This window comes from Clarias gariepinus, chromosome 12 (assembly GCF_024256425.1).
Source record: "Clarias gariepinus isolate MV-2021 ecotype Netherlands chromosome 12, CGAR_prim_01v2, whole genome shotgun sequence".
NCBI lineage: Eukaryota > Metazoa > Chordata > Actinopteri > Siluriformes > Clariidae > Clarias > Clarias gariepinus.
Window position 1 is genome coordinate 29,688,190 of NC_071111.1, and position 26,623 is coordinate 29,714,812.

General features: G+C 38.5%; 1 protein-coding gene across 1 annotated transcript in view; it reads right to left on the bottom strand.

Annotated features, from left to right (window-relative positions):
- LOC128534132 (protein NLRC3-like) overlaps nucleotides 1–26,623 on the bottom strand; it is a 61,416-nt gene that overhangs the window by 3,982 nt on the left and 30,811 nt on the right. The window contains exons 9-15 of the mRNA XM_053508430.1: nucleotides 24,712–24,885; nucleotides 22,951–23,124; nucleotides 21,729–21,890; nucleotides 20,815–20,988; nucleotides 9,281–9,475; nucleotides 949–1,122; nucleotides 410–583 (exon numbers count right to left, since the gene is read on the bottom strand). Coding sequence (XP_053364405.1) covers nucleotides 410–583; nucleotides 949–1,122; nucleotides 9,281–9,475; nucleotides 20,815–20,988; nucleotides 21,729–21,890; nucleotides 22,951–23,124; nucleotides 24,712–24,885 — 1,227 coding nt within the window. The remainder of the gene's footprint in view (nucleotides 1–409; nucleotides 584–948; nucleotides 1,123–9,280; nucleotides 9,476–20,814; nucleotides 20,989–21,728; nucleotides 21,891–22,950; nucleotides 23,125–24,711; nucleotides 24,886–26,623) is intronic.

Sequence of the window (26,623 nt, forward strand, 5' to 3'; positions counted from 1 at the left end):
GTTATGAAAGTATAATAGGGCCAAAATTCTTATGTAAAATTTAACTGTGTTTGTAGGACCGTCCATTCTGCCTTCACAAGAATTCAAAATAAACACACTTTACTGAAAATAAAACACCAGTAAAACTAATTATTAGAGAACAATTCTGTTTATATTAAATAGTGACATTCCCTAAAATGTAAAAAGTCATTCAATTATTATTATTATTAATAATAATAATAATAATAATAATAATAATAATAATAATTATTATTATTATTATTATTATTATTATATTTATTGATATAAAGGTTTTATTTCCTATCTGATATTTATTGGAACTAAAGAGAAATGTACAAACTAATGATAAAGGGATTAATTGATCATTTTTATACTTTTTTAATATTTATCGAACGTGGTTTTTACTTACGTCAGTGTCTGTAGTTTGTAATGTTCATCATCCTTAAGAGCAGAGAGACGCTTCACTCCTGAGTCTCCTACATTATTATAGGACAGATCCAGGTCTCTCAGGTGTGAGGGGTTTGATCTCAGAGCTGAAGTCAGAGAAGCACAGCCTTCATCTGAGACATCACACCACTGCAACCTGTAGAGACACAATGACACACACTTCACTCTTTTGATCTCAGGCAGAGGAGCAGCTCTGATTTTGCTCTGGTAATAGACAGTTTGTCTTGAATTGTGATCCATATGATTCTCATTTTTTTTTTACCAAAACATTTGTTGCACTCAAGTTAAAAATAAAAAAAAATAAAAAGTGTCACTACACAGAACTTTAACTCTTAACAAACAAGAACAAAAAAAGAAAAGACATTTCTCTTTATTTCAGAATCTTAAAGTGAATAACTCAAGAACGTGATTGTTTTTTCCTGATCGTTTATTATTATGACCTGGAGGTGGATTAGATCATGTATTGGTATTACTGGTTTATTATATATAATATAATCTTACCGCAGTGTCTCCAGTTTACAGAGAGGATTCTCCAGTAGAGCAGAGAGACGCTTCACTCCTGAGTCTCCTACATGACTATAGGACAGATCCAGGTCTCTCAGATGTGAGGGGTTTGATCTCAGAGCTGAAGTCAGAGCAGCACAGCCTTCATCTGAGACACCACAACCAATCATCCTGTAGACACAACAACACACTCCATAAACTTTTTTTCTATCTTGCTTTCAGATTTACTTTGAAGATAGTGTGAATGTTAAATGAGTTTATTATTTTGATTGACAGTTTAATTAGTTTCTCTCATCTGTTGTGTGTGATATTAAACCATCAGCAGCTGAAGCTAAAACAGGGAACAGACTGACTATGACCTTTAATCAGAGCAAGACAAAGAGAGTTTTATTTTAGTCTCCAGTGTTGGGGAAGCTATTTAAAAAAGTAATCTACTACAAATTACTAATTACTACTTTAAAATTGTAATTTAATTATATTACTGATTATTACATGTAAAAGTAATCAGATTATTAATTAGGTTACTTTGGAAACATCTGCATGCGTCTATAATGGGCGTGCGCCTCAACCTGTTGTCGCTCCTCGCTCACACCGTAGGCTCCCTACGTAGGCGTTCCTTTCTTCTGCAGGTGTGCGAGGCCACCAGGTCGAACCGGATAGCGATAATTAATGTTTACGGCTGTCGGGTTTCTCCGCGTTAAAAATCCTCAGCTTTTTCCCCTTCCTCCCTCCTTTAATTCAATTAAATTGGATTTTATTTGTATAGCGCTTTTAACAATTAACATTGTCACAAAGCAGCTTTACACAATCAAAGAAATTATTTAAGTTTGTATGAAATGTAAATGTGTATGAATTAAAACGATAAGATTGTCCCTGAGTTGAGCAAGCTGAGGATGATAGGACGCTGTATCTCAAGTTTCTCTTCAATCTGTAAGGGTCCTCCACTAGAGGTCACTGTTTTTATTTTGTAGTTTTTGTTGGCCTACTCAGTTTCCCAGCAGGCACCTCGGTCAGGTGATGCAGTGCACACCTGAACCGAGGTAGCCATCAATCAATCTATAAATAGCTGTTTAGTCTGGGAAACTGGGTCGAGCATTTTTGGTAATACCACTGTCAGTTATGTGGGCATTTTGGTTTGTTTTGTTATCTGTTTAATTTGTACTTTGATTTTAGTTGTGTTGACTTGGGCTCTCTTATTGGCAATGTCTCTGTGTATGTTTTGTGTGTCTGTGTTTGTGGAGCTGATTCAGTCCTGTCCTCCTGTGTTCTTGTGGTTAGCTAGAGCAGGTAAGCAGTTAGGTGTGTGTGTGGCTAGGAGCATGATTAGCTAAATTCTATGTTGAGTTATAGTACAGTTACAGTACTAGCATGCTTCTAGCCATAGCCCCTCTGTGTCTCTAGCTGTCCTGTGTTTCCTACCTCCCTAGTTGCCCAGTGAGCCTAGCCACTGGGTGTCGCCTGGCCTAGCCACTGGGTGTCGCCTGGCCTAGCCACTGGGTGTCGCCTGGCCTAGCCACTGGGTGTCCCTTGTCCTGTGTTTCCTCTCCCCCTATTGTCCCAGTGCGCCTAGTTTTAGAGTGCTGTCCCTCCTGGCTGGGGAGTAGCGACTAGCTTGTGAGTGCCGCCTCGCTTAGTCTTGGAGGGCTGCCTCGCCTAGCCACTGGGTATCCTTTGTCTGTGTTTCTGTGCCCCTATTCCCAAGTGTGTTTAAGCTATTAGGTAAGTATAGCTTAGTGCATGTTGGGGCTAAAGACATGCTTAGCTAGGTGAATGTGTAGCTGACTGCCATGGTTAAGCTTAGCTTAACCATGTTTAGCTAAAAGCCATGCCTAGCTGATTGCCATGTCTTTAGCCCTCGTCCCGTCCCTCTCTTGTCTCTAGTCTTTACGTGTCCCCCGTTCTTCTCTAGTGTCCCCCGTTCTTCTCTAGTGTCCCCCGTTCTTCTCTAGTGTCCCCCGTTCTTCTCTAGTGTCCCCCGTTCTTCTCTAGTGTCCCCCGTTCTTCTCTAGTGTCCCCCGTTCTTCTCTAGTGTCCCCCGTTCTTCTCTAGTGTCCCCCGTTCTTCTCTAGTGTCCCCCGTTCTTCTCTAGTGTCCCCCGTTCTTCTCTAGTGTCCCCCGTTCTTCTCTAGTGTCCCCCGTTCTTCTCTAGTGTCCCCCGTTCTTCTCTAGTGTCCCCCGTTCTTCTCTAGTGTCCAGTTTCAGCTCCACGCCTCGTTTGTGTCCAGTTATGTGTCTCGCCACAGGACGTGTGTTTGTTCCCCTGTTTGTGTCTTGCCAGAGAGCCCCTGTTAGCACAAAGTTAAGTATGGTTTGAGTTTGTTTGTTCCTTTGTTTGTATCTTTATTTATACTTTGTGTTTACTCATTATTAAAAAGACTCTTTTTTTTGGTTACACCACCCCTCTGCCTCTATGCCTGCTCCTTCCGCCCACGGCGTTCAACACCTGCCACAACACCCCGTTCATGACACAATCACGCATAAATCCTTTGCCTTTAAGAGCGTCTGCCAAATGCCCAAATGTAAATGTATGTAAATGTAGGACGACAGGGGCAAGGAAACCTCCCTGAGATTGTAATAGGAAAAAACATTGAGAGGAACCAGACTCAACAGGGAACTCGTCCTCATCTGGGTGAAACGGATAGCAGGGATTGATCTGCATCATACTGTGTGAGACTAGAAGTTCAATATAACAGGAGATTGTTAGGTTAAACACAAGACTCTAGATAGCACACCAGATACAACAGATATCGTTTGTTCAGCGCTGAAAACGTGAGTGAAATATAGTGTAACTGAACTGTTGCACATCAGAGACAGGGCGATTATTTCTATTCCACCAAGACTGAAATCCGAACTCGGAAACAGCTCCTGAGAACAACGGAGTGGCGTAGCAGAGCGCGGGGGACAGCGGGCAATAGGAAACGATGTGCTCACAGACAGAAGAGAGGAGAGCGGGCGGGAGCGCCTGCATGGTTAAAGGCTAGCCGACCTCCGATTCCAACTCTCTTTTTGGCCAAGATCCGCTCTCTGGATAATAAAATGGACCTGCTACGTTTGAGGATTAATGCTCACTCTGAGATGAGAAATTGCGCTGTTCTTTGCCCAACGGAATCCTGGCTAAACCAAAACATCACGGACTCAGTCTATCAAATTGATGGCTTTCGGTTTTTCCGTGCGGACCGCGACCACCAGTCAGGAAAAAAAAGAGGAGCTTTTCTAATCAGAAGCCGTAGCTGAATGCTGAAGTAAAGGCTCTGCTGGAAGCCAGGGATGCTGCATTTAGGGCAGGTGATGCATCAGTGCTAAAGATGGCGAGGAAACAACTGACGGCAGGTGTTGTGAGAGCTAAAGCCACATACGCCCAGAAAATCCAGGGGCACCTTACTTCCAACGATCCGCAGGGTATGTGGAAGGGCATTAAGTGCATCACAGACTATAACACCAAAGATGCACAATGCCCTAGGGACCCGTCCCTGCCTGATATACTAAACTCATTCTATGCCTGCTTTGAGGAACACGACAACCCTCCTCCCTGTACTAAGCTCCCACCACATCCAGATGACACGCGCCTCAGAGTAACAACAGCCGACGTGGAGAGGATTCTAAAAAGAATTAACCCCCGTAAACCTACAGGCCCTGATAACATACCAGGGAGGGTACTTAAGGACTAAAGTCAGAAGTGTTAACTGACATATTTAACACCTCTGTGTCAACTGCGTCTGTTCCCACCTGCCTGAAGACTGCCACCATTGTTCCAGTCCCTAAGTGTTCAACAGTGACAGTGAAAACAGCAGGCTCCCCTCTATCACTGAACTGTACACTATAAGATGAAGTGGCAGAGCCCTTTGCATTATTAAGGACTCCATACACCCTGCACATGCTTTATGTCAACCTCTTTCCTCAAGCAGGAGGCTGAGGAGCCTTCAGTGCAAGACCACCAGGCTTAAAAACAGCTTCTATCCTGAGGCGATTAGACTGCTGAACTCTAGCCGTGCTCTGTAGGTCCTCTCCAATCACACACAAACACAAGCTGCTAACAATGGATAGTATTTAATCACAATATATTTCTATATTTAGTGTAAAATATAACCCTATGGTGCAATACATATATAACCCTGTAAGTCCAATGTACAAAATGTGCAATATAGTTTTAAAAAATGTGAAATACACTTTGTATAGTTTTTCGTCTTAATTCTTGCATAAAATATCTCTGACTGCTCTTATTTATATTAATGTATATACATATAAACATCCTCATATTTATATCACTCTGTTATCTATGTGGCTTAAACGGGACCTGGGTCCTAATTTTGTACCATGACATGGAAGTGTGCTCGTATGACAATATAGAATCTTTGAATCCTTTTTAATCAAATTACATGCATTTAAAATGTAACCTGTTACATTACTGCGTTATGAGGAAAAGTAATTGGATTACAGTAACGCGTTACACAGTAACACATTATACCCAATTCTGTTAGTCACTCATATGATGTGTTCACCACTAGATCTGGACTGAGCTCACCCTGAGCTGTATGTAATCATCTGATCAAGTATAGACCTCCACAACTGTATAGACTGTGTAACAACAGAAACTAATCTCACCCCTATCCCTGCTGCTACAGTATGTCCTCCAAGTGAAGAAATTAAAGTAAGTATAAAACACTCTACAAGTATAAATCCACTAACATGGCCTGTAGATCCGCTACTAGTTTGGGAAGTGGATTGATGCAGCCTAGTTTGTACCATAGCAATGATTTATAACCAAAGTACTTTTTTGGAACAAGCCATTTCTATTTATTTATTTATTCAACTTTCTTTAATTCTCTAATCTTGCCTTCTCAGTTCTTTTTCACATGGTTAATGTCCCCTAGGTCCACTCCCAGATATTTAAGACTCTCCCTTTAAGTGTCTTCATGCTAAGTTGTTTAGAAGCTTGGTATTGATGGACCAAAGATTTTACTTCTTATCTTAAACAGCAAAGTTCCTATGGCTAGTGAGTATAGCATGCTGGACCGACCAGCTCTGACTAATACCCCTATAGACTTTAAAAAGGTACACATAAACCACTGTTAGCTTTCATTGCACTCTCAATGTCACTGGACAGAACCTTGAACACAGCTGTGAAGCCCAGGTTAACCCAGGAGGTTCTTCTTCATCATGAACATAAATCATTTTATATAAGCCACTCCCAAAACTCTCTTTGACAGGTACATAGTTTTTTCAGCCTAATGATGACCTCATCAGTTGTATAGGCATCTCATGTTAAGGGTTTGAATGAACAGCTACTAAATGCAAATGAAACACTCCGCCTACAGGCCTTTGATCTGCTTAGAGTAATGAGGGAACCGACCGCACCTGTCCATGCAACTACTTGGTCAGCGGTTTGTTCCATTATTTATGACCCCATATCGTGTGGTTGTGTGTGTGTGTGTGTGTGTGTGTGTGAGTGAGAGAAAAAGTGTGTGTGTGTGTGTGTGTGTGAAAATTACCTTTGTTTCAAAATACTTAAACTGATTGTACACCAGTGTTCTAAACCAAACATGTTTAATCAGTGCTGATTTACATTGAGGTGAAATTTTCTTAATTGGGAAGACGAGTTTTTCATAGGAAAAAAAGAGCTACTTTGCACTTTCCTAGTTGAAGTACTTCATTCACAAAAAACCCTAACCTTTACCCTAATCCTAACCCTAGTGTCTTTAGGAAGATTACACTAGCACTGTTCATTCATGAAGCTGACATGATGTTACTGCACCCACTACATTCACTACACTCATTGTACACACAACACTCACACCTTGTCAGATTGTTATCCCTTCATGAACACTGGTGTTTGAAATGCACACTTTCCCGGCACGATTTGCAGACTCTACTCCTGTAGTAGAAAGTCTGGGTGCCACAGGTGAAGAATGCCAGCCCCCGACTCCGACATTAGAGCTCTTACAGCGGGTGAATGGGTGACGACTCGACGGCATACTCGCTTAGCCAAAGCTAACGCTAAGGCTAGCCCACCGGAGCACACCTCCTCCACACTTCACGTGTCCAACAGGTTTTTTCTCCTCAGTGATGCACCCACTGTGAAACCTGAAAGAGCTCTGGTTATAGGAGACTCTTACTGAGGCACATAAAATTAGCCAGGCCTTTAGGGGCTCCAGCAGTAGTGGTTAGGTGTTAGGTAATTAAATTATTAAATTTAATTACCCAACACCAGGAGCCAAAGCACCGAATATAGCAGGTAATCTTAGGGCTCTAGGACAGCATAGGTTCTCTAAGATAGTGATACATTCAGGAGCTACTGATATACACCTTCATCAATCAGAGGTTAGTAAGAGCTTTTCAAAGGAAACTTTTCAAAGGTGTTTAAATTAGCGGAGGTGATGTCTGATGTCCGATGTCTCTGGCCCCATACCAATGTTATGTGGTGACAGCTTACAGCAGGTTATAGTCGCTGAACCGCTGGATGTCCAGGTGGTGCTCCGAAAATAATGTGGGCTTTATAGACAATTGGAAGACCTTTAAGGGTAAAGCTGGCCTGTTAGGGCGGGACGGTGTCCATCCCACTCGGGAAGGTGCTGCTCTCATTTCCTGTAGTATAGCTCATAGTCTCAGAAGAGGCCCAGTTAAATCGGTGACAATCCAGAGCCCAGGCCAGGGAGCAGACAGACAGGGTAAACCAACCGTCTGATAGTCGTTACTCAGGGTTCACCATATTAAACATACTGTGTCTGTTCCCCGAGCTAAGCAAAACTTTAGAAAGACCCAGAAAGTCTGTTTTAGTAATTTAATTAACATAGATACCACAAATTCAGATCATACTGAATACACAGACGGCATCTCTGATCTGAAGCTAGGACTGTTTAATATTAGATCTCTCACATCTAAAGCAGTTATTGTTAATGAAACTATCACAGATCAGGAGTTTGATTTACTCTGTTTAACAGAAACCTGGATTAAACAGGACGAGTATGTAGCTCTAAATGAAGCTAGTCCTCCTGGATACAGCTACATACACCAGCCTCGGCTAACTGGTAGAGGAGGAGGCGTCACAGTTATTCACAATGATAATCTGACTATCATACAAAAGCGCAGACACAAGTTCTCTATAGTTACATGAAAACTGTAGCTACAAACATGAAGTCTGCTTAGTCGATCCCACTAATTATCATTTACAGACCTCCAGGGCCGTACTCTGAATTAAATGGTCTCGCGCCACAGTATCTGAGTGAACTGCTAGTGTCTTACGATACGCCACGCTTACTTTAATCAAAGGCTTCTTGTTACTGTAGTACCACGTGTTATAAAAACTACAGCAGAGGGCAGAGCTTTTTCTTACAAAGTTATGGAATAGCCTTCCAATTAACGTTCAAAACAGATTTAGTGTTTAAGTCTAGGCTAAAAACGTATTTATTTAGCCAAGCATTTTTGTAAATAGAGATGAAATCAGAGCAGCACAGCCTTCACTTGATACCAAACAATCAAACAACCTGTAGAGAAACACAATGACACACTCTTTATCAACAGATGTTTATATTGGCTTAGGATTTACTTTAAAGAAGTGTTTTTAAAATTTGTTTTTAAGATCCTTTTAAAATCTTTTACTTTAGAAAAGGATATACAGTAGCATTTTTTACAGCTTTTTGCTCCAATTTATACATTTGGTCAATAAAGAGCAAGATGGAGGTGACTATGGTGAGGACAAAGCTCCCCGAGATGGCATGAGGAAGAAACCACTGAGAGGAACCAGACTTAGAAGAGAACCAACGCATATTTGGGTGATACCAGATACAACAATAAATCATTCCTGCTATGTTAGATGATCGAAACAGTTTAGTCCCAAAACACCTCATAGCTAAAATGTCCAAAGCTATTTTTAAGGTTATTAAATGCAAATTAAAATTTTATTTGTCACATACACAGTACGATATGCAGTGAAATGCTTATATAACCGCCTGTGACCTTAAAAAAAACAACCAATTAATAAGAAATAAGAAAGAGAAATAGAAAAGAAGCAAAAAATAAATAAATAGCTTAACTATAAGACAAGTAGAACAAAATATTTAAAAATACAATAATATAAATATAAAACCTATTTGTCCAGAAGTGTGCAAATGAGCAATATGTGAAACTGTCCTAAATAAAGTGGGAAGGCGAGCAAGAGGATTGTTCTGAACATTTTCTCCAAAAAAATCAAATAGTAAGCAGCGTCAACTGGCCCATGGGGGAAATCTGGGTGTGAGTGATGTTGAACCTAAAACCTCTGCTTCAGTCTCACTGTTAGAGAATGTGTGTTACTGAGGAGCAGGTCATGTGACTCTCAGAGAGATGATCTTACCTCAGATTCTCCACTTTAAAGTGAGGATTCGCCAGTACAACAGAGAGATCCTTCACTACTGAGTCTTCCACTTTATTCCTGGACAGATCGAGTGTTTCCAGGGTCAGATGCACTTCTCTCAGTCCTGAGGATTCTGAGCTGAACAGTGACACCAGAGCCGACACACCGTTCACTCCAACTGAACCACAACTGATTCTGGGAAAAAATAAAAGGGACTAACATTAGGGCCGACTAGTGAAAAAGGGGTTTATTATGATTTAGTAAAAGATTTCTGTTATCAGACAGCAGGGCTTCCACTTGCATTTCTTTCTGGGAACCATAAAAACAATCCATTATTTTTGATTGTATAAATAAGTTTAGTACATCATTTAAATCTGTAAAGGGTCGACTTTTATTGATGTCACTTACAATATCCACTAAACCTTGTGCTTTTGTAAAAATAAAATAAACAGGGTTCGCTTTCAGTCGTCTCAGTCTCCACCAATACACACACACACACACACACACACACACACACACAAGAAATATATCTATAGAAAGATTCACTTAAAAGTGTCTAATTTTAAATTAAACTTCAGTCAGAAATAAATATTCAGTTTATTTAATCTGTATGAATCCAAGGAGAGGTACAATCTTTATGTGATAATGACCACGCCCCTAACACACACACACGCACAGACACGCACACACACTCACACACACACACACACAAACAGATTGAGTTTTCTGAGCGTTTGGAAGATGTTGCGCTCTACAGAATGTTCTGGAAAGTGGGAGGAGTTTAGCTTTTCCTCAGAACAACACTGACTCAGACAGAGAATGTGTGTGTTTTAAAGATTGTTTTTTGCTCCAGCTGATGTTTAAAGTGGATGGACACACGATAAGTCTCTGTCTGCACCTGTGACTGTGTACAAGCAGCACATGGACTGACCTCGGGGGACAGAAGTGTGTTCCCACTGCTGCTCACAGGGTGTGTGTGAGTGTGTGTGTGTGTACCTATCTATCTAAGAGGGGACCTTGGTGTCGTTACACACTCACGAACAGGGGACCGGGGACCCAAGTGGGGACATTTTTCAGGTCCCCTGTTTGTTATGCCTTAAATCAAGCTAAAATCAAGTGAAAATGCCTTTGGTGAAGTTTTTTAATTTTGACCAAGAGGGGACCTGTGTGTGTGTGTATGTTTAAGGTCATTCTTAGCAGCGCCACCATGAACCAGAGCAGGTACTGCAAGGGCTGTTTCACACACGTCATTCACACACTTCTAATGTCTCTGAATGGCCCTAAGAGCCTCTGAGACACTGACACTCCAGAGGAGAAGCCAGTCTTTTACATTTCTCTACTCCTCTAAAAACAAACTTTTTATAGCACAACTTTACTCAGACTCTCAGTATGACCTGATTACAGCGAGGTGAAATGTATGATTCATTAGTATTATTATTTAACTCTAATGCTAAATACTGTTTTACACTTACTATATACATTCAAAAAGTTTATTCAAATTAAAATTTTAGTAGTTAAGTAATAAAAATAAATTTTACAATATAAGCTTAAGTAAATTATTACCAATGTAAGTTTTACAAAAATGGACTTTAAAACATTATTTTAGTTCAGATGACTGGTCCCCTGTTGACTTGTGAGAAACGACATGTGTTTGATTAATTTGTTATTTCTTGTACTTTACATTTTCTTACTCCACTACAAAACTTTTCTAATACAAAACTGTTATTATTTTTTTATACACTACAAAACTTTTCATCGGTTTTATTTATTTTTTGCTTTTTTCCAGCAGTTTTCTTGTAATTTTTTGTGTTTTACTTCTATTCGCAAAGAATAATAAATTCATCTGGACAAATTCTCAAATTTTCTTGGTGAATAGAAGTAAAACACAAAAAATGACAAGAAAGCTGCTGGAAAAAAGCAAAAAATAAATAAAACCGATGAAAAGTTTTGTAGTGTAGAAATAAATTAATCAAACACATGTCGTTTCTCACAAGTCAACAGGGGATCAGTCATCTGAACTAAAATAATGTTTTAAAGTCCATTGCAAACCGAGTATAAATAGATTTATATATGCAGACACCAAGAGGGAATTCACATAATTACTCTAGCTTGTGAAGTTTATAGATATTCAAAGACACAAAACTGAGATACTGGGCTGGTTTGTGATGTTCTGCAGTATGGGGAAGTGTGTGTTGTGTATGTTGAAGCGTCTCAGAGTCAAGAGTCTCTTGACTTAAGCCTGTTTGCATTAAGATGTAAATGAACTTTAGGGGATGAAGACTCTTTCAGACACAAATTATAGTGGAGGAGGGGAAGACCAACTACTATTACCATTTTTTATTGGAATGTCTTGTGCTTCAAATTTCCCTGTTGTCAAAATTATTGTCTACAGTCTACTAGCTGTAATGCAAGGCATGCCCTGGATTTGCAGAGTAACTCTGTGTTCATAAGTCAGCATGTTTACTTTATACTGGCACAACATTTGAATAAAAAAAAAAAAAAGTCTTCAGCATGTCAATACACCTTAACCCAATCTTACCTAATAGCAATTCCTAAACTCAGATGATAGATAGACAAATGACACTGCTTTACAAGCAGCAAACACTGATTGTCAGCCTAAACTTCACAAGAACTATAAACTAGTTCTTCAAATCTGACTGCTTAATCACAATGTTGTGACTTTAAATGCAGCCATTGAGCTAAAATCTTATCATCAAACATTTATGACTTCCTAAACTGTGGCAACAGGGATAGATACCGATTTTTAATGACATGAGTGCCGATCCCAAGCCCGGATAAAACGGCAGGGTTGCATCAGGAAGGGCATCCGGCGTAAAACCTGTGCCAAGTTGTTGTGCGGACGGTGTATTCCGCTGTGGCGACCCCTTGCCGGGAGCAGCGAAAGACCAACAACAACATCCATCTTTGGCATCTTAAAGTGACACTGAGATGTTGATCTGGATCAGGACTCTTCATGCAGACCAGGTTCTTCCACACTGACTTAATAAATCATGTGTTGTACTTTTTCTTGTCACGTGAAAACACAAAAGGCTCCTGTCCAAACTGTTGCTATAAAATTATAAGCACACAATTCCACAGAATATCATTATGCTTAAACATTAAGATTTGTACTCGGAAGTTACTAAACTATTGTAAAACCTGTTGAGTTTTAGAACTTTTTGACGTGAGTTTATGGAGGTCAGAGAATAATTATAATACAGTAAATTATATTATATGTTAAAACTGCTGATGTTCTAATACTGCATAAAAATCCTGCCCAGTAAATTGTTGTAGAGGTTTCAGTAATTCAGCTGTTAGAAATAGTGCAGAGCTGATGTGGATTTGGCTTTGCTGTTGACACCTCTGTGGTTCCCCTTACCCGTGACCCCTTCGTATGGAAATGTGTTGTTGCTAGCCAGGGCGCTTACTGACCAAGCTGATATTTCTGTCAATTGTGTGAGTGTTTATCTACAGTTGTGTTCAAAATAATAGCAGTGTATTGAAAAAAGTGAGTAAAGCTTCATATCCATATAATAACTTTTAATTTAAATCACATAAAAGCATTGGACTCCCTGCACCTTCTCTTCTGAATCACAACATGAAGAAAAATGTGCTAAATGTATTAAGTTACAGAAAGTGAAGAAAAACAAATATTAGTCTGTTCAAAAAATATAGCAGTATCATCATATATCTTTACAAAGTGATGAATTTACCATTTAAACAAAAATGCTTAAAGTTTAATCTTTCTTGTGCATCTCTGAACTAATATTTAGTTGTATATCCATGCTGTCTGAGAACTGCTTCACATCTGTGACAATTGTACTACAGGCCACAATTCCTCTGCATTTCTTGGTTTTGCCTCAGAAACAGCAATTTTAATGTCAGGCCACAACTTTTCTATTGGATTAGGGTCTGGGGATTGGGCTGGACACTCCATAACGTCAATCTACCAAGAGTAGATTAGAAAGGTCTACCTAAATGCTGCTTGCTTACTGGTGTGTTTGGGGTCATTGTCTTGTTGAAACACCCATTTCAAGGGCATTTCTTCTTCGGCGTAAGGCAACGTGACATCTAAGTATTCTGATGGACTCAAATTGATCCATGATCCCTAAAATGTGATAAATACTGTAGGCCCAACACCATAGTATGAGAAGCATCTCCATATCATGATGCTTGTCCCTCCATGCTTCACTGTCTTCACAGTGTACTGTGGCTTGAATTTAGTGTTTGGGGGCCTGACAAACTGTCTGCGGCCTTTAGACCCAAAAAGAACAATCTTGCTTTCATCAGTCCACAAAATGTTGCGCCATTTCTCTTTAGGCCAGTCAATGTGTTCTTTGGCGAACTGTAACCTCTTCAGCACATGTCTTTTTTCCAACAATGGGACTTTGTGGGGCTTCTTGCTGATAGCTTGGCTTCACATAGCCGTCTTCTAATAGTAACAGCACTCCCAGGTAACTTTAGGTGTTCTTTGACCATGCTGGAACTGATCATTGGCTGAGTCTTTGCCAATTTTGTTATTCTTCGATCCATTTGAATGGTAATTTCCCGTTTTCTTCCACATCTTTCTGGTTTTGGTCTCCCATTTTAAAGCATTTAATATCATTTTAGCAGAGCAGTCTATAATTTTCTGCACTTCTTTGTATGTTTTTTTTATCATCTCTAATCAACTTTTAAATCAAAGTACGCTGTTGTTCTGAACAATGTCTGGACGACCCGTTTTACTCTGATGTTCAGAGGGAAATGCACAGGACAACCTTTTCTGCATTTGTCCTTAAATAGGGGGAGCTTGTTTGACGCCTGTTTTCCACAGAATAATTTACCTCTGTAATTGAACTCCGCACTGCTATTATTTTGAACACGCCCCGTTTCAATTTATAATTAAATTCCACAAAATCAGGTGCATCCTTTTAAGCAATTTAAGAAATTTCCTTCTGGGATTAATAAAGTTTTTTGAATCTTGAATCTTGAATCCAATTATGACTGTTGGGTCTGATGGTTTTCTATTACTCCACTACACCTACAAGTAAAATATTTACCATTAAGAAATATAATTTCTCCCAAAAACAATTATTGATCTGGTTACTGATGTTGAACTGCTATTATTTTAAACACTACTGTATGTTTTTTTTTTTATTTCTATTCGGCTGTTATGTGATGTGAACGTGCTTCATCAGACTCTCAGGTTATTAATTCATCTGCAAAGCAGGTTTGTTTCTATTGTTTTAACACTATTTTTTTCTAAATGACATGGCTGTTAGTTAAAGTTGTTTTAATTTTTTTGTAGATGTCAGCGTGAAGAGGATTGTTTCTGTTATTATGAATTAAAAGATTCAACTAAATACTGAATTACGTAGGCTATACAGGCTAGCTTCAGTGATTTAGATGAGAATGTACAGCAAACAAATGAATTTGCATATTATCTAAAATATCTTGCTCTGAATTTTACATTTGTAGTCAGTGAAATATAACTTAAAGTTAACTTCGAAGTTAACAAGAACAAATTAACTTACAAAATGTAGAAGCTTGTAGTAACGTTTTCTGTGCTTGCAGGCTGACCAGGATGAAGATTACTGAACACTAAGCCTCAACGCTGAAGGTAACTTCTGTTGAATTTAACTGCAAGTTGTATGAATTCTCCTCGCACACACTGTTATTACAGCAAAAACTAAAAGCTAAAGTCTGTGTTTGTTACAGGACAATTCAGTGATAGTCACTCCTGTTAATTTGGCTATAGATTAGGTTGACATCTGGAGGGACATCATTATCTCTTATATATCTGATGAGAAAGAGTCCCCAAGAGCAGAACTTCATGTTTAGCTTTGTGTACAAACTGTTGTATCTGAAAAAGACCCCTTGATTGTTTTGTATTAGAATTTGCTTTGTACTGTTGTTGTTGTTTTTTTAAATTTTTTTGGCTATTTTAATTAAAGCTCTTATATGACTTAAAATGCCACTTTGAAGTGTTTCTTTTCTTTAAATGTGCATTCATATCTTTAGTTCAATGGTGCTGTTTAACACCTCCCTCACCTCCCCTTCACCCAGACAGTGCTCAGTTTTCTACAGTTTACGTGCCGTGAACATGAACTTCCCAGCCCATGAATTGTCTAAAACAACCAGTGATTTAGGAATTCCACAGGCATGAAAATCTAGCTTTTCATCTAGTGTACAGTATGGGAAAGTGTGTGTATGTTAAGGCATCTCAAAGTCTCTTGACTTAAGCCTGTCTGTATAGAGATGTAAATGAACACTGGGGGATCGGGTCTCTTTCAGACACACTCATGTCTCAATACACATCTACATTCACTGAGTTACAGTAATATACAATAGTTTTTGTTTTTTAATTTAATGTTTGATTTAGATTTTTAACAAACATATTTTTTTATAAAGAAAAAAAATGACAGGCTTCTTGAATGGCAACTTTTTGGTATCTAATAATTTTCTGATTTCATGACCACATACATTGGTAAATAAATGTTAAATAAAGCAAATAATAATGTAAATTTTATGAGTCATTTCCTCAGCACATGTGTTTTAGTTTTATTTTCAAACCCAGAAAGTATCTTTTAGCAGGTTATTAATTTTTTTATTGAATGGCCATTTAGCCATACTGTCTGAACATTTGTGCCAAATTGGTAATGTATAAATGTTCAGATGTGTTTTGGTTTGGTCTATGGACGTCCCCTCTCGGATTGGTAGACGTCACTCAGAGTTATGGCATGTGTTTAAAAAGATAAATAAAATTATATATATATATACACACAAACCGGACTCCAAAAAAGTTGGGACACTATACAAATCGTGAATAAAAACTGAATGCAATGATGTGGAGGTGGCAACTTCTAATATTTTATTCAGAATAGAACATAAATCACGGAACAAAAGTTTAAACTGAGAAAATGTATCATTTTAAGGGAAAAATATGTTGATTCAAAATTTCATGGTGTCAATAAATCCCAAAAAAAGTTGGGACAAGGCCATTTTCACCTCTGTGTGGCATCTCCGCTTCTTCTTACAACACTCAACAGACGTCTGGGGACCGAGGAGACCAGTTTCTCAAGTTTAGAAATAGGAATGCTCTTCCATTCTTGTCTAATACAGGCCTCTAACTGTTCAATCGTCTTGGGCCTTCTTTGTCGCACCTTCCTCTTTATGATGCGCCAAATGTTCTCTATAGGTGAAAGATCTGGACTGCAGACTGGCCATTTCAGTACCCGGATCCTTCTCCTACGCAGCCATGATGTCGTGATTGATGCAGAATTTGGTCTGGCATTATCTTGTTGAAAAATGCAGGGTCTTCCCTGAAAGAGATGACGTCTGGATGGGAGCATATGTTGTTCTAGAACCTGAATATATTTTTCTGCATTGATGGTGCCTTTCCAGACATGCAAGCTGCCCATCCAACACGCATTCATGCAACCCCATACCATCAGAGATGCAGGCTTCTGAACTGAGCGTTGATAACAACTTAGGTTGTCCTTGTCCTCTTTGGTCTGGATGACATGGCGTCCCAGGTTTCCAAAAAGAACTTCGAATCGTGACTCGTCTGACCACAGAACAGTCTTCCATTTTGCCACACTCCATTTTAAATGATCCCTGGCCCAGTGAAAAACGCCTGAGCTTGTGGATCTTGCTTAGAAATGGCTTCTTCTTTGCACTGTAGAATTTTAGCTGGCAACGGCGGATGGCACGGTGGATTGTGTTCACTGACAATGGTTTCTGGAGGTATTCCTGAGCCCATTCTGTGATTTCCTTTACAGAAGCATTCCTGTTTATGGTGCAGTGTCGTTTAAGGGCTCGGAGATCACGGGCATCCAGTATGGTTATACGCCCTTGACCCTTACGCACAGAGATTGTTCCAGATTCTCTGAATCTTCGGATGTTCTTTGAGAACAGAAAGTCTTTGCAATTTTTTGCTGGGTAACACCTTTCTGATATTGCTCCACTATCTTTCTGCGCAACATTGTGGGAATTGGTAATCCTCTACCCATCTTGGCTTCTGAGAGACACTGCCACTCTGAGAAGCTCTTTTTATACCCAATCATGTTGCCAATTGACCTAATTAGTGTTAATTGGTCTTCCAGCTCCTCGTTATGCTCAAATTTACTTTTTCCAGCCTCTTATTGCTACTTGTCCCAACTTTTTTGGGATTTGTTGACACTATGAAATTTTGAATCAACATATTTTTCCCTTAAAATGATACATTTTCTCAGTTTAAACTTTTGTTCCGTGATTTATGTTCTATTCTGAATAAAATATTAGAAGTTGGCACCTCCACATCATTGCATTCAGTTTTTATTCACGATTAAAATCCCATTTTTTTGGAATTCCGGTATATATATATATATATATATATATATATATATATATATATATATATATATATATATATATATTGTTCCTGTGTAATATATATTACATACAATCAAATATATGATCCCACCAGGCTATAAAAGTCCAAAAGGTATAGCAAATCTAAATAAACATTATATTGCATGATTGCATTCATGCATTGAGATGTGTTTTAGTTTGGTCTATGGACGTCCCCTCTTTGATTGGTAGACGTCACTCAGAGTTTTACACATGTCCCCACTTGGCATGTGTTTTAACTCTGTGATTTTGTAAGTTCTCATGGAGGGTCATGGAGTTTTCAGCATAGGTGTATTTCCACTGTGAGAGAGAGAATCTAAAAAAAAAAAAAAAACGGAAATCACATTGCATGATTTCTTAACAATTTATTTGTAAATTACTGTGTCAAATAAGTATTTGATCACTTGCTTATTAGACAGATTTCTGACCCTCAAAGACCAGTTATTTTGCTTTTAAATAGTCCAGCTACACTCTACTCATGATTCTAAATTAGTAGCACCTGTTTAATGTCGTTAGCTGTGATAAAGTCACCTGTGTACCCCACAATCAGCCAAAGTCTAAGTAGATCTATGGGGTATCGATGATGCTAAGAATGGTGAAGAATCAGCCCAGAACTACACAGGAGGAGCTGGTTAATGCCGTGAAGAGAGCTGGGACCATCGTTTCCAAGGCTACTATCAGTAATACACTAAGACGTCATGGATTAAAATCCTGCATCGCACGGAAGGTTCCCCTGCTTAACTCAGCCCATGTCCAGGCCCGTCTGAAGTTTGCCAGGGACCATCTGGATGATCCAGAGGAGTCATGGGAGAAGGTCCTGTGGTCTGATGAGACCAAAGTAGAACTTTTTTTGGAGGAAGAAGAATGATGAGTATCATCCCAATAATACCATACCTACAGTGAAGCATGGGGCTGGAAGCATCATGCTCTGGGGGTGTTTTTCTGCACAGGGGACAGGACGACTGCACAGTATTAAGGAGAGGATGAACGGGGGCAATGTATTGTAACATATTGGGCAAAAACCTCCTCTAGTCAGTCAGAGCATTAAAGGTAGGTCGTGGCTGGGTCTTCTAACATGACAATGACCCAAAGCACACAGCCAGGAAAACCAAGAAGTGGCTCCGTAAGAAGCATATCAGGGTTTTGGAGTGGCCTAGCCAGTCTCCAGACCTAAATCCAATAGAAAATCTTTGGAGGGAGCTGAAACTCTGTAATTGTTAACAAAGGCTTCTGTACCAAACATTAACATTTTTTGACTCAAGTGATCAAATACTTATTTGACACAATAATTCACAAATAAATTGTTAATAAATCATACAATGTGATTTCCTGACCTCTCTTTTTAGATTCTGTCTCTCACAGTGGAAATGCACCTATGCTGAAAATTGTAGACCCTCCATGATTTCTAAGTAAGAGAACTTGCAAAATCACACAATACTTATTGACCTCACTGTATCCATATGGTCTGAATATTTGTTTATCTTACAGTTGCATGGAAATAAAGACAGATTGTGAGGAAAGCATGTGTAACAACAGTCTCTGCATCTCCAAACACATTTGCATTACAATCTAAGGACGTTCCCTCTTGGATTGGTAGAAGTCACTCAGTGTCAGGTCCCCTCTTGGCATGTATTTTTTTTAAAAAGGCCTAATGACCGTATAGGTAAATGGCCTTTAAATCATAAACAAAAACAGATATTTTCTGTGCCTTTAAATAATAACAAATAATAATTAAACTACACTCAGTCAAATGAAAATAGTTTATAGCCAGAGAAAATGAAGCCTCTTTCATGCCTGAAAATAACGTTTTTTAAAACACATGCCAAGTGGGGACATGTGTAAAACTCTGAGTGACATCTACCAATCCAAGAGGGGACGTCCATAGACCACACCAAAACACATCTCAATGCATGAATGCAATCATGGAATATAATGTTTATTTAGACTTGCTATAATTTTTTGACTTTTATATCCTGGTGGGATCGTCATTGCTGCAGAGTAACACACACCTGTGTGAATTGCCATAGACATAACCTTGGAGAAGTAGCTCCGGTCAGTGTGTTCTTGTACTGCATGTGTGCAGTTCTTTTTATTTATATTCATATTATATTCTACTCACCATACACACTGCCCTCCAAAAGACTGGAAACACACCTGGTAAAGTGTGGTTTTGAATGATATCAGATAAGAGCAAATATATTCTTTATCAAAGTAGCCTGCTGAAATTATTATTAAAGACCAGCAATAATAATTTTCATTTTTTTTTTTTACATAATAATGGTAATATAAAGGTGCCCCTTTGTCACCAGTGAGGGCTGGTCAACCAACCAGTGTGAGTGATCTTTGACCAATCCTTCAGGAGGCTTGGAGAAACATATCAAGTCATTGTGAGAATAAACTGACAGCATGATGCTCAGATTTAGCAGATGATAGCTGCTAATAGTATTTTCTTTGTATAAACTGCTTATGTAATAAAATAGGTTTCATAGTTTGCTGTTATGCATTGAGATGTGTTTTGGTTTGGTCTATGGAAAAAAATGCTTATTTTAAGTTATATTATAAAAAAAGACCTTAAAAGAAAATGTCATGTTTACATGTCAATTTTGTTTCTTCAAAATAAGCAAAAACCCTGGTCCCCTCTTGGTGAGTGTAGAGTAACAGTCCCCTTTAGTAACATAAGCGTGTGTGTGTGTGTGTGTGTGTGTGTGTGTGTGTGTGTGTGTGTGTGTGAGTATTGTATCGGCCCCTTCCAGGAGCACAATGATGAAAAATCGCTGTCCTGTGACACTGTCCCAAAGGTGAGAACCGCAAAGAGACAGAAGGATTCACAGATTCCACAGCGCTGGGTGAAAAAATGGTGACTAAAAAAATGTGTATAAGCAACAATGGTGCGTTTTCTCTAAACATGGTCAGCTGACCTCTCTGTGTCACCAGGATTCCACTCGGGATTTGGACAGAAAGTCTTACAAGAGTAAAAACTAAAACACAATCGATGAGAACAGATTATAAAGTATACAACAGCATATAAAAAATTATCAGCAGCTTTTTAAAACCCTATTACTGTATGTTGGGAGCAGGTCCCAGGTCTCCAGTGATCAGAAGAATTTGAGCTACTTTTCACTCACCAGTGTGACTGATTTTTTATGGATTATAGTTTATCTTACCTCAGTGTCTCCAGTTTACAGAGAGGATTCTGCAGTAGAGCAGAGAGACGCTTCACTCCTGAGTCTCCAACATTATTCCAGGACAGATCCAGGTCTCTCAGGTGTGAGGGGTTTGATCTCAGAGCTGAAGTCAGAGCAGCACAGCCTTTAACTGAGACACCACAATTATACAACCTGTAGAGACACAATGACACATACTTTATCAACAGATTTTTATCTTGGTTTAAGACTTACTTTAAAGATGATGTGTTTGTAAAATGAGCTCAATAATTGACATTGAGATTTAATATCATTTGATTATTTTAATTAACAATGTAAATAAAATAATCATACTGAGAGTTATATTCAGTTTCTCTTATCTATTGTGTACAGATTTGTTTTATTACAGAATCAAAGAAGTAAAAGTCAGAATCGTGATGAAAACCAAATACTATCATGAATTAAAAGATACACCACAAAAACAATAGGACACTTATTTTAAAGAAAATTAACATTCATGTCTGTTTTAAGCCAGAACACTTGGTGATAATTTGTTGGTAAATACATTTTTCCTGTATTATTAAACACATGGAGTGCAACAAATGTTCATTTATTAAGTTAATCAGCTTCTGCGGACTTAACTTTACCGAAAATAAAAATTCTATAGGAAAATGATATAAAAACATAAAATCAGAGGTGCTGAGACTTTGTGCATTTTAAAGTGTGTCTGGTTACATATTCTGCCTAATTTAATAAGGTGTGTGAGATTAACACTCGTCAGTTTTACATGTTATTTTGTCCTCCTCTCTAAACCAGGTGTACATTAGCAGCGTGTGTGTTGGGAGCAGGTCCCAGGTCTCCAGTGTTCATGAGAGCTACTTCTGACTCACCAGTGTGGACTGATTTCTTTAACAATGGATTATAGTTTATCTTACCTCAGTGTCTCCAGTTTACAGAGAGGATTCTGCAGTAGAGCAGAGAGACACTTCACTCCTGAGTCTCCTACATTATTATAGGACAGATCCAGGTCTCTCAGGTGTGAGGGGTTTGATCTCAGAGCTGAACTCAGAGCAGCACAGCCTTCATCTGAGACACCACAATTATACAACCTGTAGAGACACAATGACACACACTTCAACAATAGATTTTAATTTTGGTTTAAGACTTACTTTGAAAATGATTTGTTTGTAAAATTATCTCATTAATTGACATGGAGATTTAATATTTACATTTAGGCAGACGCTCTTATCCAGAGCGACTTATTCATATTTTTGAGCAGTTGAGGGTTAAGGGCCGCGCTCAAGGGCCCAACAGTGGCAACTTGGTGGTTGTGGGGTTTGAACCTGGGATCTTCCGAACCGTAGTCCAATGCCTTAACCACTGAGCTACTCCTGGCTAATATATCATTATATAACCAAATATCATTTGACAATTCTAATTAACAATGTAAGCAAAATAATCATACTGAGAGTTTTATTTAGTTTCTCTTATCTATTGTGTACAGATTTACAGAAATAAATGAGATTTATTTTATTGCAGAACCAAAGAAGTAAAAGTCAGAATCGTGATGAAAACCAAATACTATCACGAATTAAAAGATACACCACAAAAACAATAGGACACTTATTTTGAAGAAAATTAACATTCATGTCTGTTTTAAGCCAGAACACTTGGTGATAATTTGTTGGTAAATACATTTTTCCTGTATTATTAAACACATGGAGTGCAACAAATGTTCATTTATTAAGTTAATCAGCTTCTGCGGACTTAACTTTACCGAAAATAAAAATTCTATAGGAAAATGATATAAAAACAGAAAATCAGAGGTGCTGAGACTTTGTGCATTTTAAAGTGTGTCTGGTTACATATTCTGCCTAATTTAATAGGTGTGTGAGATTAACACTCGTCAGTTTTACATGTTATTTTGTCCTCCTCTCTAAACCAGGTGTACATTAGCACTGTGTGTGTTGGGAGCAGGTCCCAGGTCCCCAGTGTTCATGAGAGCTACTTCTGACTCACCAGTGTGGACTGACTTCTCGCTGTGGGGACTATACAGTCTTTGTAACAAAATCTAACAGCATTCACACACTTTATTGAGAAGATCAGACTATAATCAGACTTTTAATTCTAATTTATGTTCTTAAAATAGAATCTTACTTCAGTCTCTCCAGTTTACAGTGAGGATTCTCCAGTAGAACAGAGAGACACTTCACGTCTGAGTCTTCTAGTTTATTCCCTGACAGATCCAGGTCTCTCAGGTCTGAGAGTTTTGATCTCAGAGCTGAATTCAGAGCAGCACAGCCTTCATCTGAGACACCACAACACTCCAACCTGTAGAGACACAATGACACATACTTTATCAACAGATTATCTTGGTTTAAGACTTACTTTAAAGTGGAGCAGGTCCCAGGTCGCCAGTGTTCATGAGAACTTGAGCTACTTTTGACTCACCAGTCTGGACTGATTTCTTTGCAGTTGTGATATTTAATGTACATTATTTTAATTGTAAACCTGCACTGTGATCTCCTCTCATACACACACCTGTTGATCCTGTTCTCACCTTCAGCTTTGTGTTTCTGTCTGACTGTATTTGAGTCAGTGAGTTTATTTATAGGTATTCTTTATTTATAACAAAATGTTGAATAATACAAGACCATTTTTTATCTTAGTGACAAAACTATTGAGAAAAATTCAATAGACAAAAGACTATAAAAATCATACACACTATTTTGTACAATCCATTATTTCGCTTAAGTGCCTTTAGCTTTGATTATGATACACAATGTGGTGTTTAGTTCATGTTTAAAAATGATTCTTCATGCTCCCAGAACCACTCTTTTAAAAGTTGAGTCCTGAAACCCAGATTATAACCTGAAGCCTTTTTTTTCTGATTAGCCTCCCTGATCTCTTAAGGCTACACAGCTGTTTAGTCCCAATCCCTTGGATTGTCCTCACATTGTGTGTGTGAACATGTTCTTGCTTTCACTATTAAACATAGCTGTGGGTTCTACTATTGGTTTTTATAATTTCTTTTCACTAAGGGCTGCACGGTGGTGTAGTGGTTAGCACTGTCGCCTCGCAGGGTCCGGGTTTGATTCTCAGCCAGGGTCAATTTCTGTCTGTGTGCATGGAGTTTGCATGGTTCCCCCGTGCTTGGTGGGTTTCCTCCAGGTACTCTGGTTTCCTCCCACAGTCCAAAGACCTGCAGATTAGGCTAACTGGTGTTCCCAAATTGCCCATAGTGTGTGATTGAGTCTGTGAGTGTGTGTGTGAGCCCTGCGAAGGATTGGCATCCTGTCCAGGGTGTCCCCCGCCTCGTGCCCTAAATCTCCTGGGATAGGCCCCAGGTCCCTTGTAAAGACGATGAGTGAGTGTTTTCACCAAGTGTTTAAGTGATCTCCCAACACACTCATTCAAAGTTATTTTCCTGACTGCATTTATTTCTCAAAGATGTTGGTTCACTACGACCCTTTCAGGTTTTAATAATGCATTGGACAGTTCTTAACCCAATTTTAGTAGTTTCAGCTCGTCCTTAGTTGTTTTCTTTGCTTGATGCAGGACAGTAATTTGACACGACTGAAACAGAGTAACATTAGCAGTAAGTATTCAATGGAGTTCTTACCCAACTGATTAGTTAAATTCAGAATAATTCTTTCTCTTTGGCCGCGAAGTGTATATGTGGCATAAAAGACGAACATTTAAAATTTTGCTTTCACAAGAGTTGAGAAGAAAGTGTGTTGCTTATCAGAAACAGGGAAACGCAGAGATCATCTTGTTCAGACTAAATCAGCAGCATGAAGTCAGAGACAGCAGAGTGTCACAAGGAGACCAGTTCATTTACAATCACTTTCATTATTGACTGATTAATAGATCATTCTTATACTTTTGCAACATTAATTAAAAGATGTTTTTACTTACCCCAGTGTCTGTAGTTTGTAATGTTCATCATCCTTAAGAGCAGAGAGACGCTTTACTCCTGAGTCTCCTACATTATTACAGGACAGATCCAGGACTCTCAGGTGTGAGGGGTTTGATCTCAGAGCTGAAGTCAGAGCAGCACAGCCTTCATCTGAGACTCCACACCACTGCAACCTGTAGAGACACAATGACACACACTTCAACAAAAGTTTATCTTGGTTTAAGACTTACTTTAAAGATGTTGTGTTTGTAAAATGAGCCCATTATTCACAATGACATGGGGGTTTAATATCACCTGATTATTCTAATTAACAATGTAATTAAAATTATTAAACTGAGTGTCACAATTGAGTTTATCAGCTTCTCCAGGTTTAACTTCACAGAGAATAAAAGTTCTACAGGAGAATGAGATGAAAACAGAGGATCAGAGGTGCTGAGCTTTTAGTGTATTTTTAACAGGATCTGACAAAAAGTGTGTAAAAATCAGAAGTGTGTCTGGTTACATATTCATATAATAAAGTGTGTGAGATTAACACTCATCAGTTTTATTTTGTTCTTCTCTCTAAACCAGGTGTAAATTAGCACCTAATCAAAAACGACATTATTTTAATTATATCTGTATATTAAACATACAGTAGTGATGGTGCACTGTGATCTCCTTTTATACACACACCTACTGATCCTGTTCTCACCTTCAGCTCTGTGTTACTGTAGGAACGTGTTTGAGTCAGTGGGTTTATTCATAAACTTCATGACAAAATGTTAAATAATACAAAACTGTTTTAGGATCTTAGTGAAATAACTATTGAGGAAAACTGCATGGTTTTAATCCTGCTCGTCATGTCTACAGCTGCTTTCGGCGACCCTGTTTATAACAACTAGACAGAGACACTGAAAGAACATTCACTCACAGAATAAACACTGTTCCAGCTTTAAATACAGAAATAACAACAAAATGATCGTTAATGTGGTTTACCTTTTTTGTCAGCTATAGCGTATTTAAAAAAAAAGTCTAAAAACAACATTAATGTCTAAATTTAGTTCCAATTTTAAAGATTTTTTTCATTTTATTGCTGTATTTAAACTTTGTAGCTCACACACAGTGCTTTTAGTTTGTCTCTCAGGTACAGTTTGTGTGATTAGTTACAGTGTTTTAGTAAATTTCACAATAAGTTTAGACACATTGCAGTCACATCAAGTCAGGTTTTGTGTTGCAGCTTCTCACGTAGACACATCTGACCCAAAGACTCTGACAACCCAGAGCAAAGAAACTCCAAGATAAGATCCCTAGTAAACATAGTTTAGCAGTGTGTGTCAATACTTAATATCTTTGTCAGGTTGGGTGACATTTTGTATAACTTGGTGTCTTGATTTGCCAGATTTTGCTGGTGTCTGTTATATTGTTGATCAGCTCTTTATCTTATATCATTTCATGGATTGGTCTTAATCATCTGGATTATGCACATATTTAGCATAATAAGCAAGATCACACACTCGAGATACACACACTACCTCACAATAAGTTAGGGATATTGTGAGAGACTTAGTGGATGTCATACATACGGTGTTTGTTTTACTTCAGACATTTTTGGGATAGGGAGGCTGTATTGGGGTGATAGACACACCTCATTTTGTGTTTTCCATGTAATGGTCTCATTGTGTACAGGTGTGCTTTATATTGGGGCCATTCCAAAAGACAACCTTTTTCATTGTGGCTCATTAATTTTAATGAATTTTTAAGATGCTGGTCTCAAAAAAGTTGGGACAGGAGCATGTTTACCATGGTGCAGCATCTCCTCTTTAAACAGTTTGGAGACGTCTCGGCATTGATTTCATGAGTTTCTGGAGTTTCAGTGTTGGAATTTTGTCCCATTGTTTCCAGCTGCTGAAAAGTTTGTGGTCGCTTTGACAT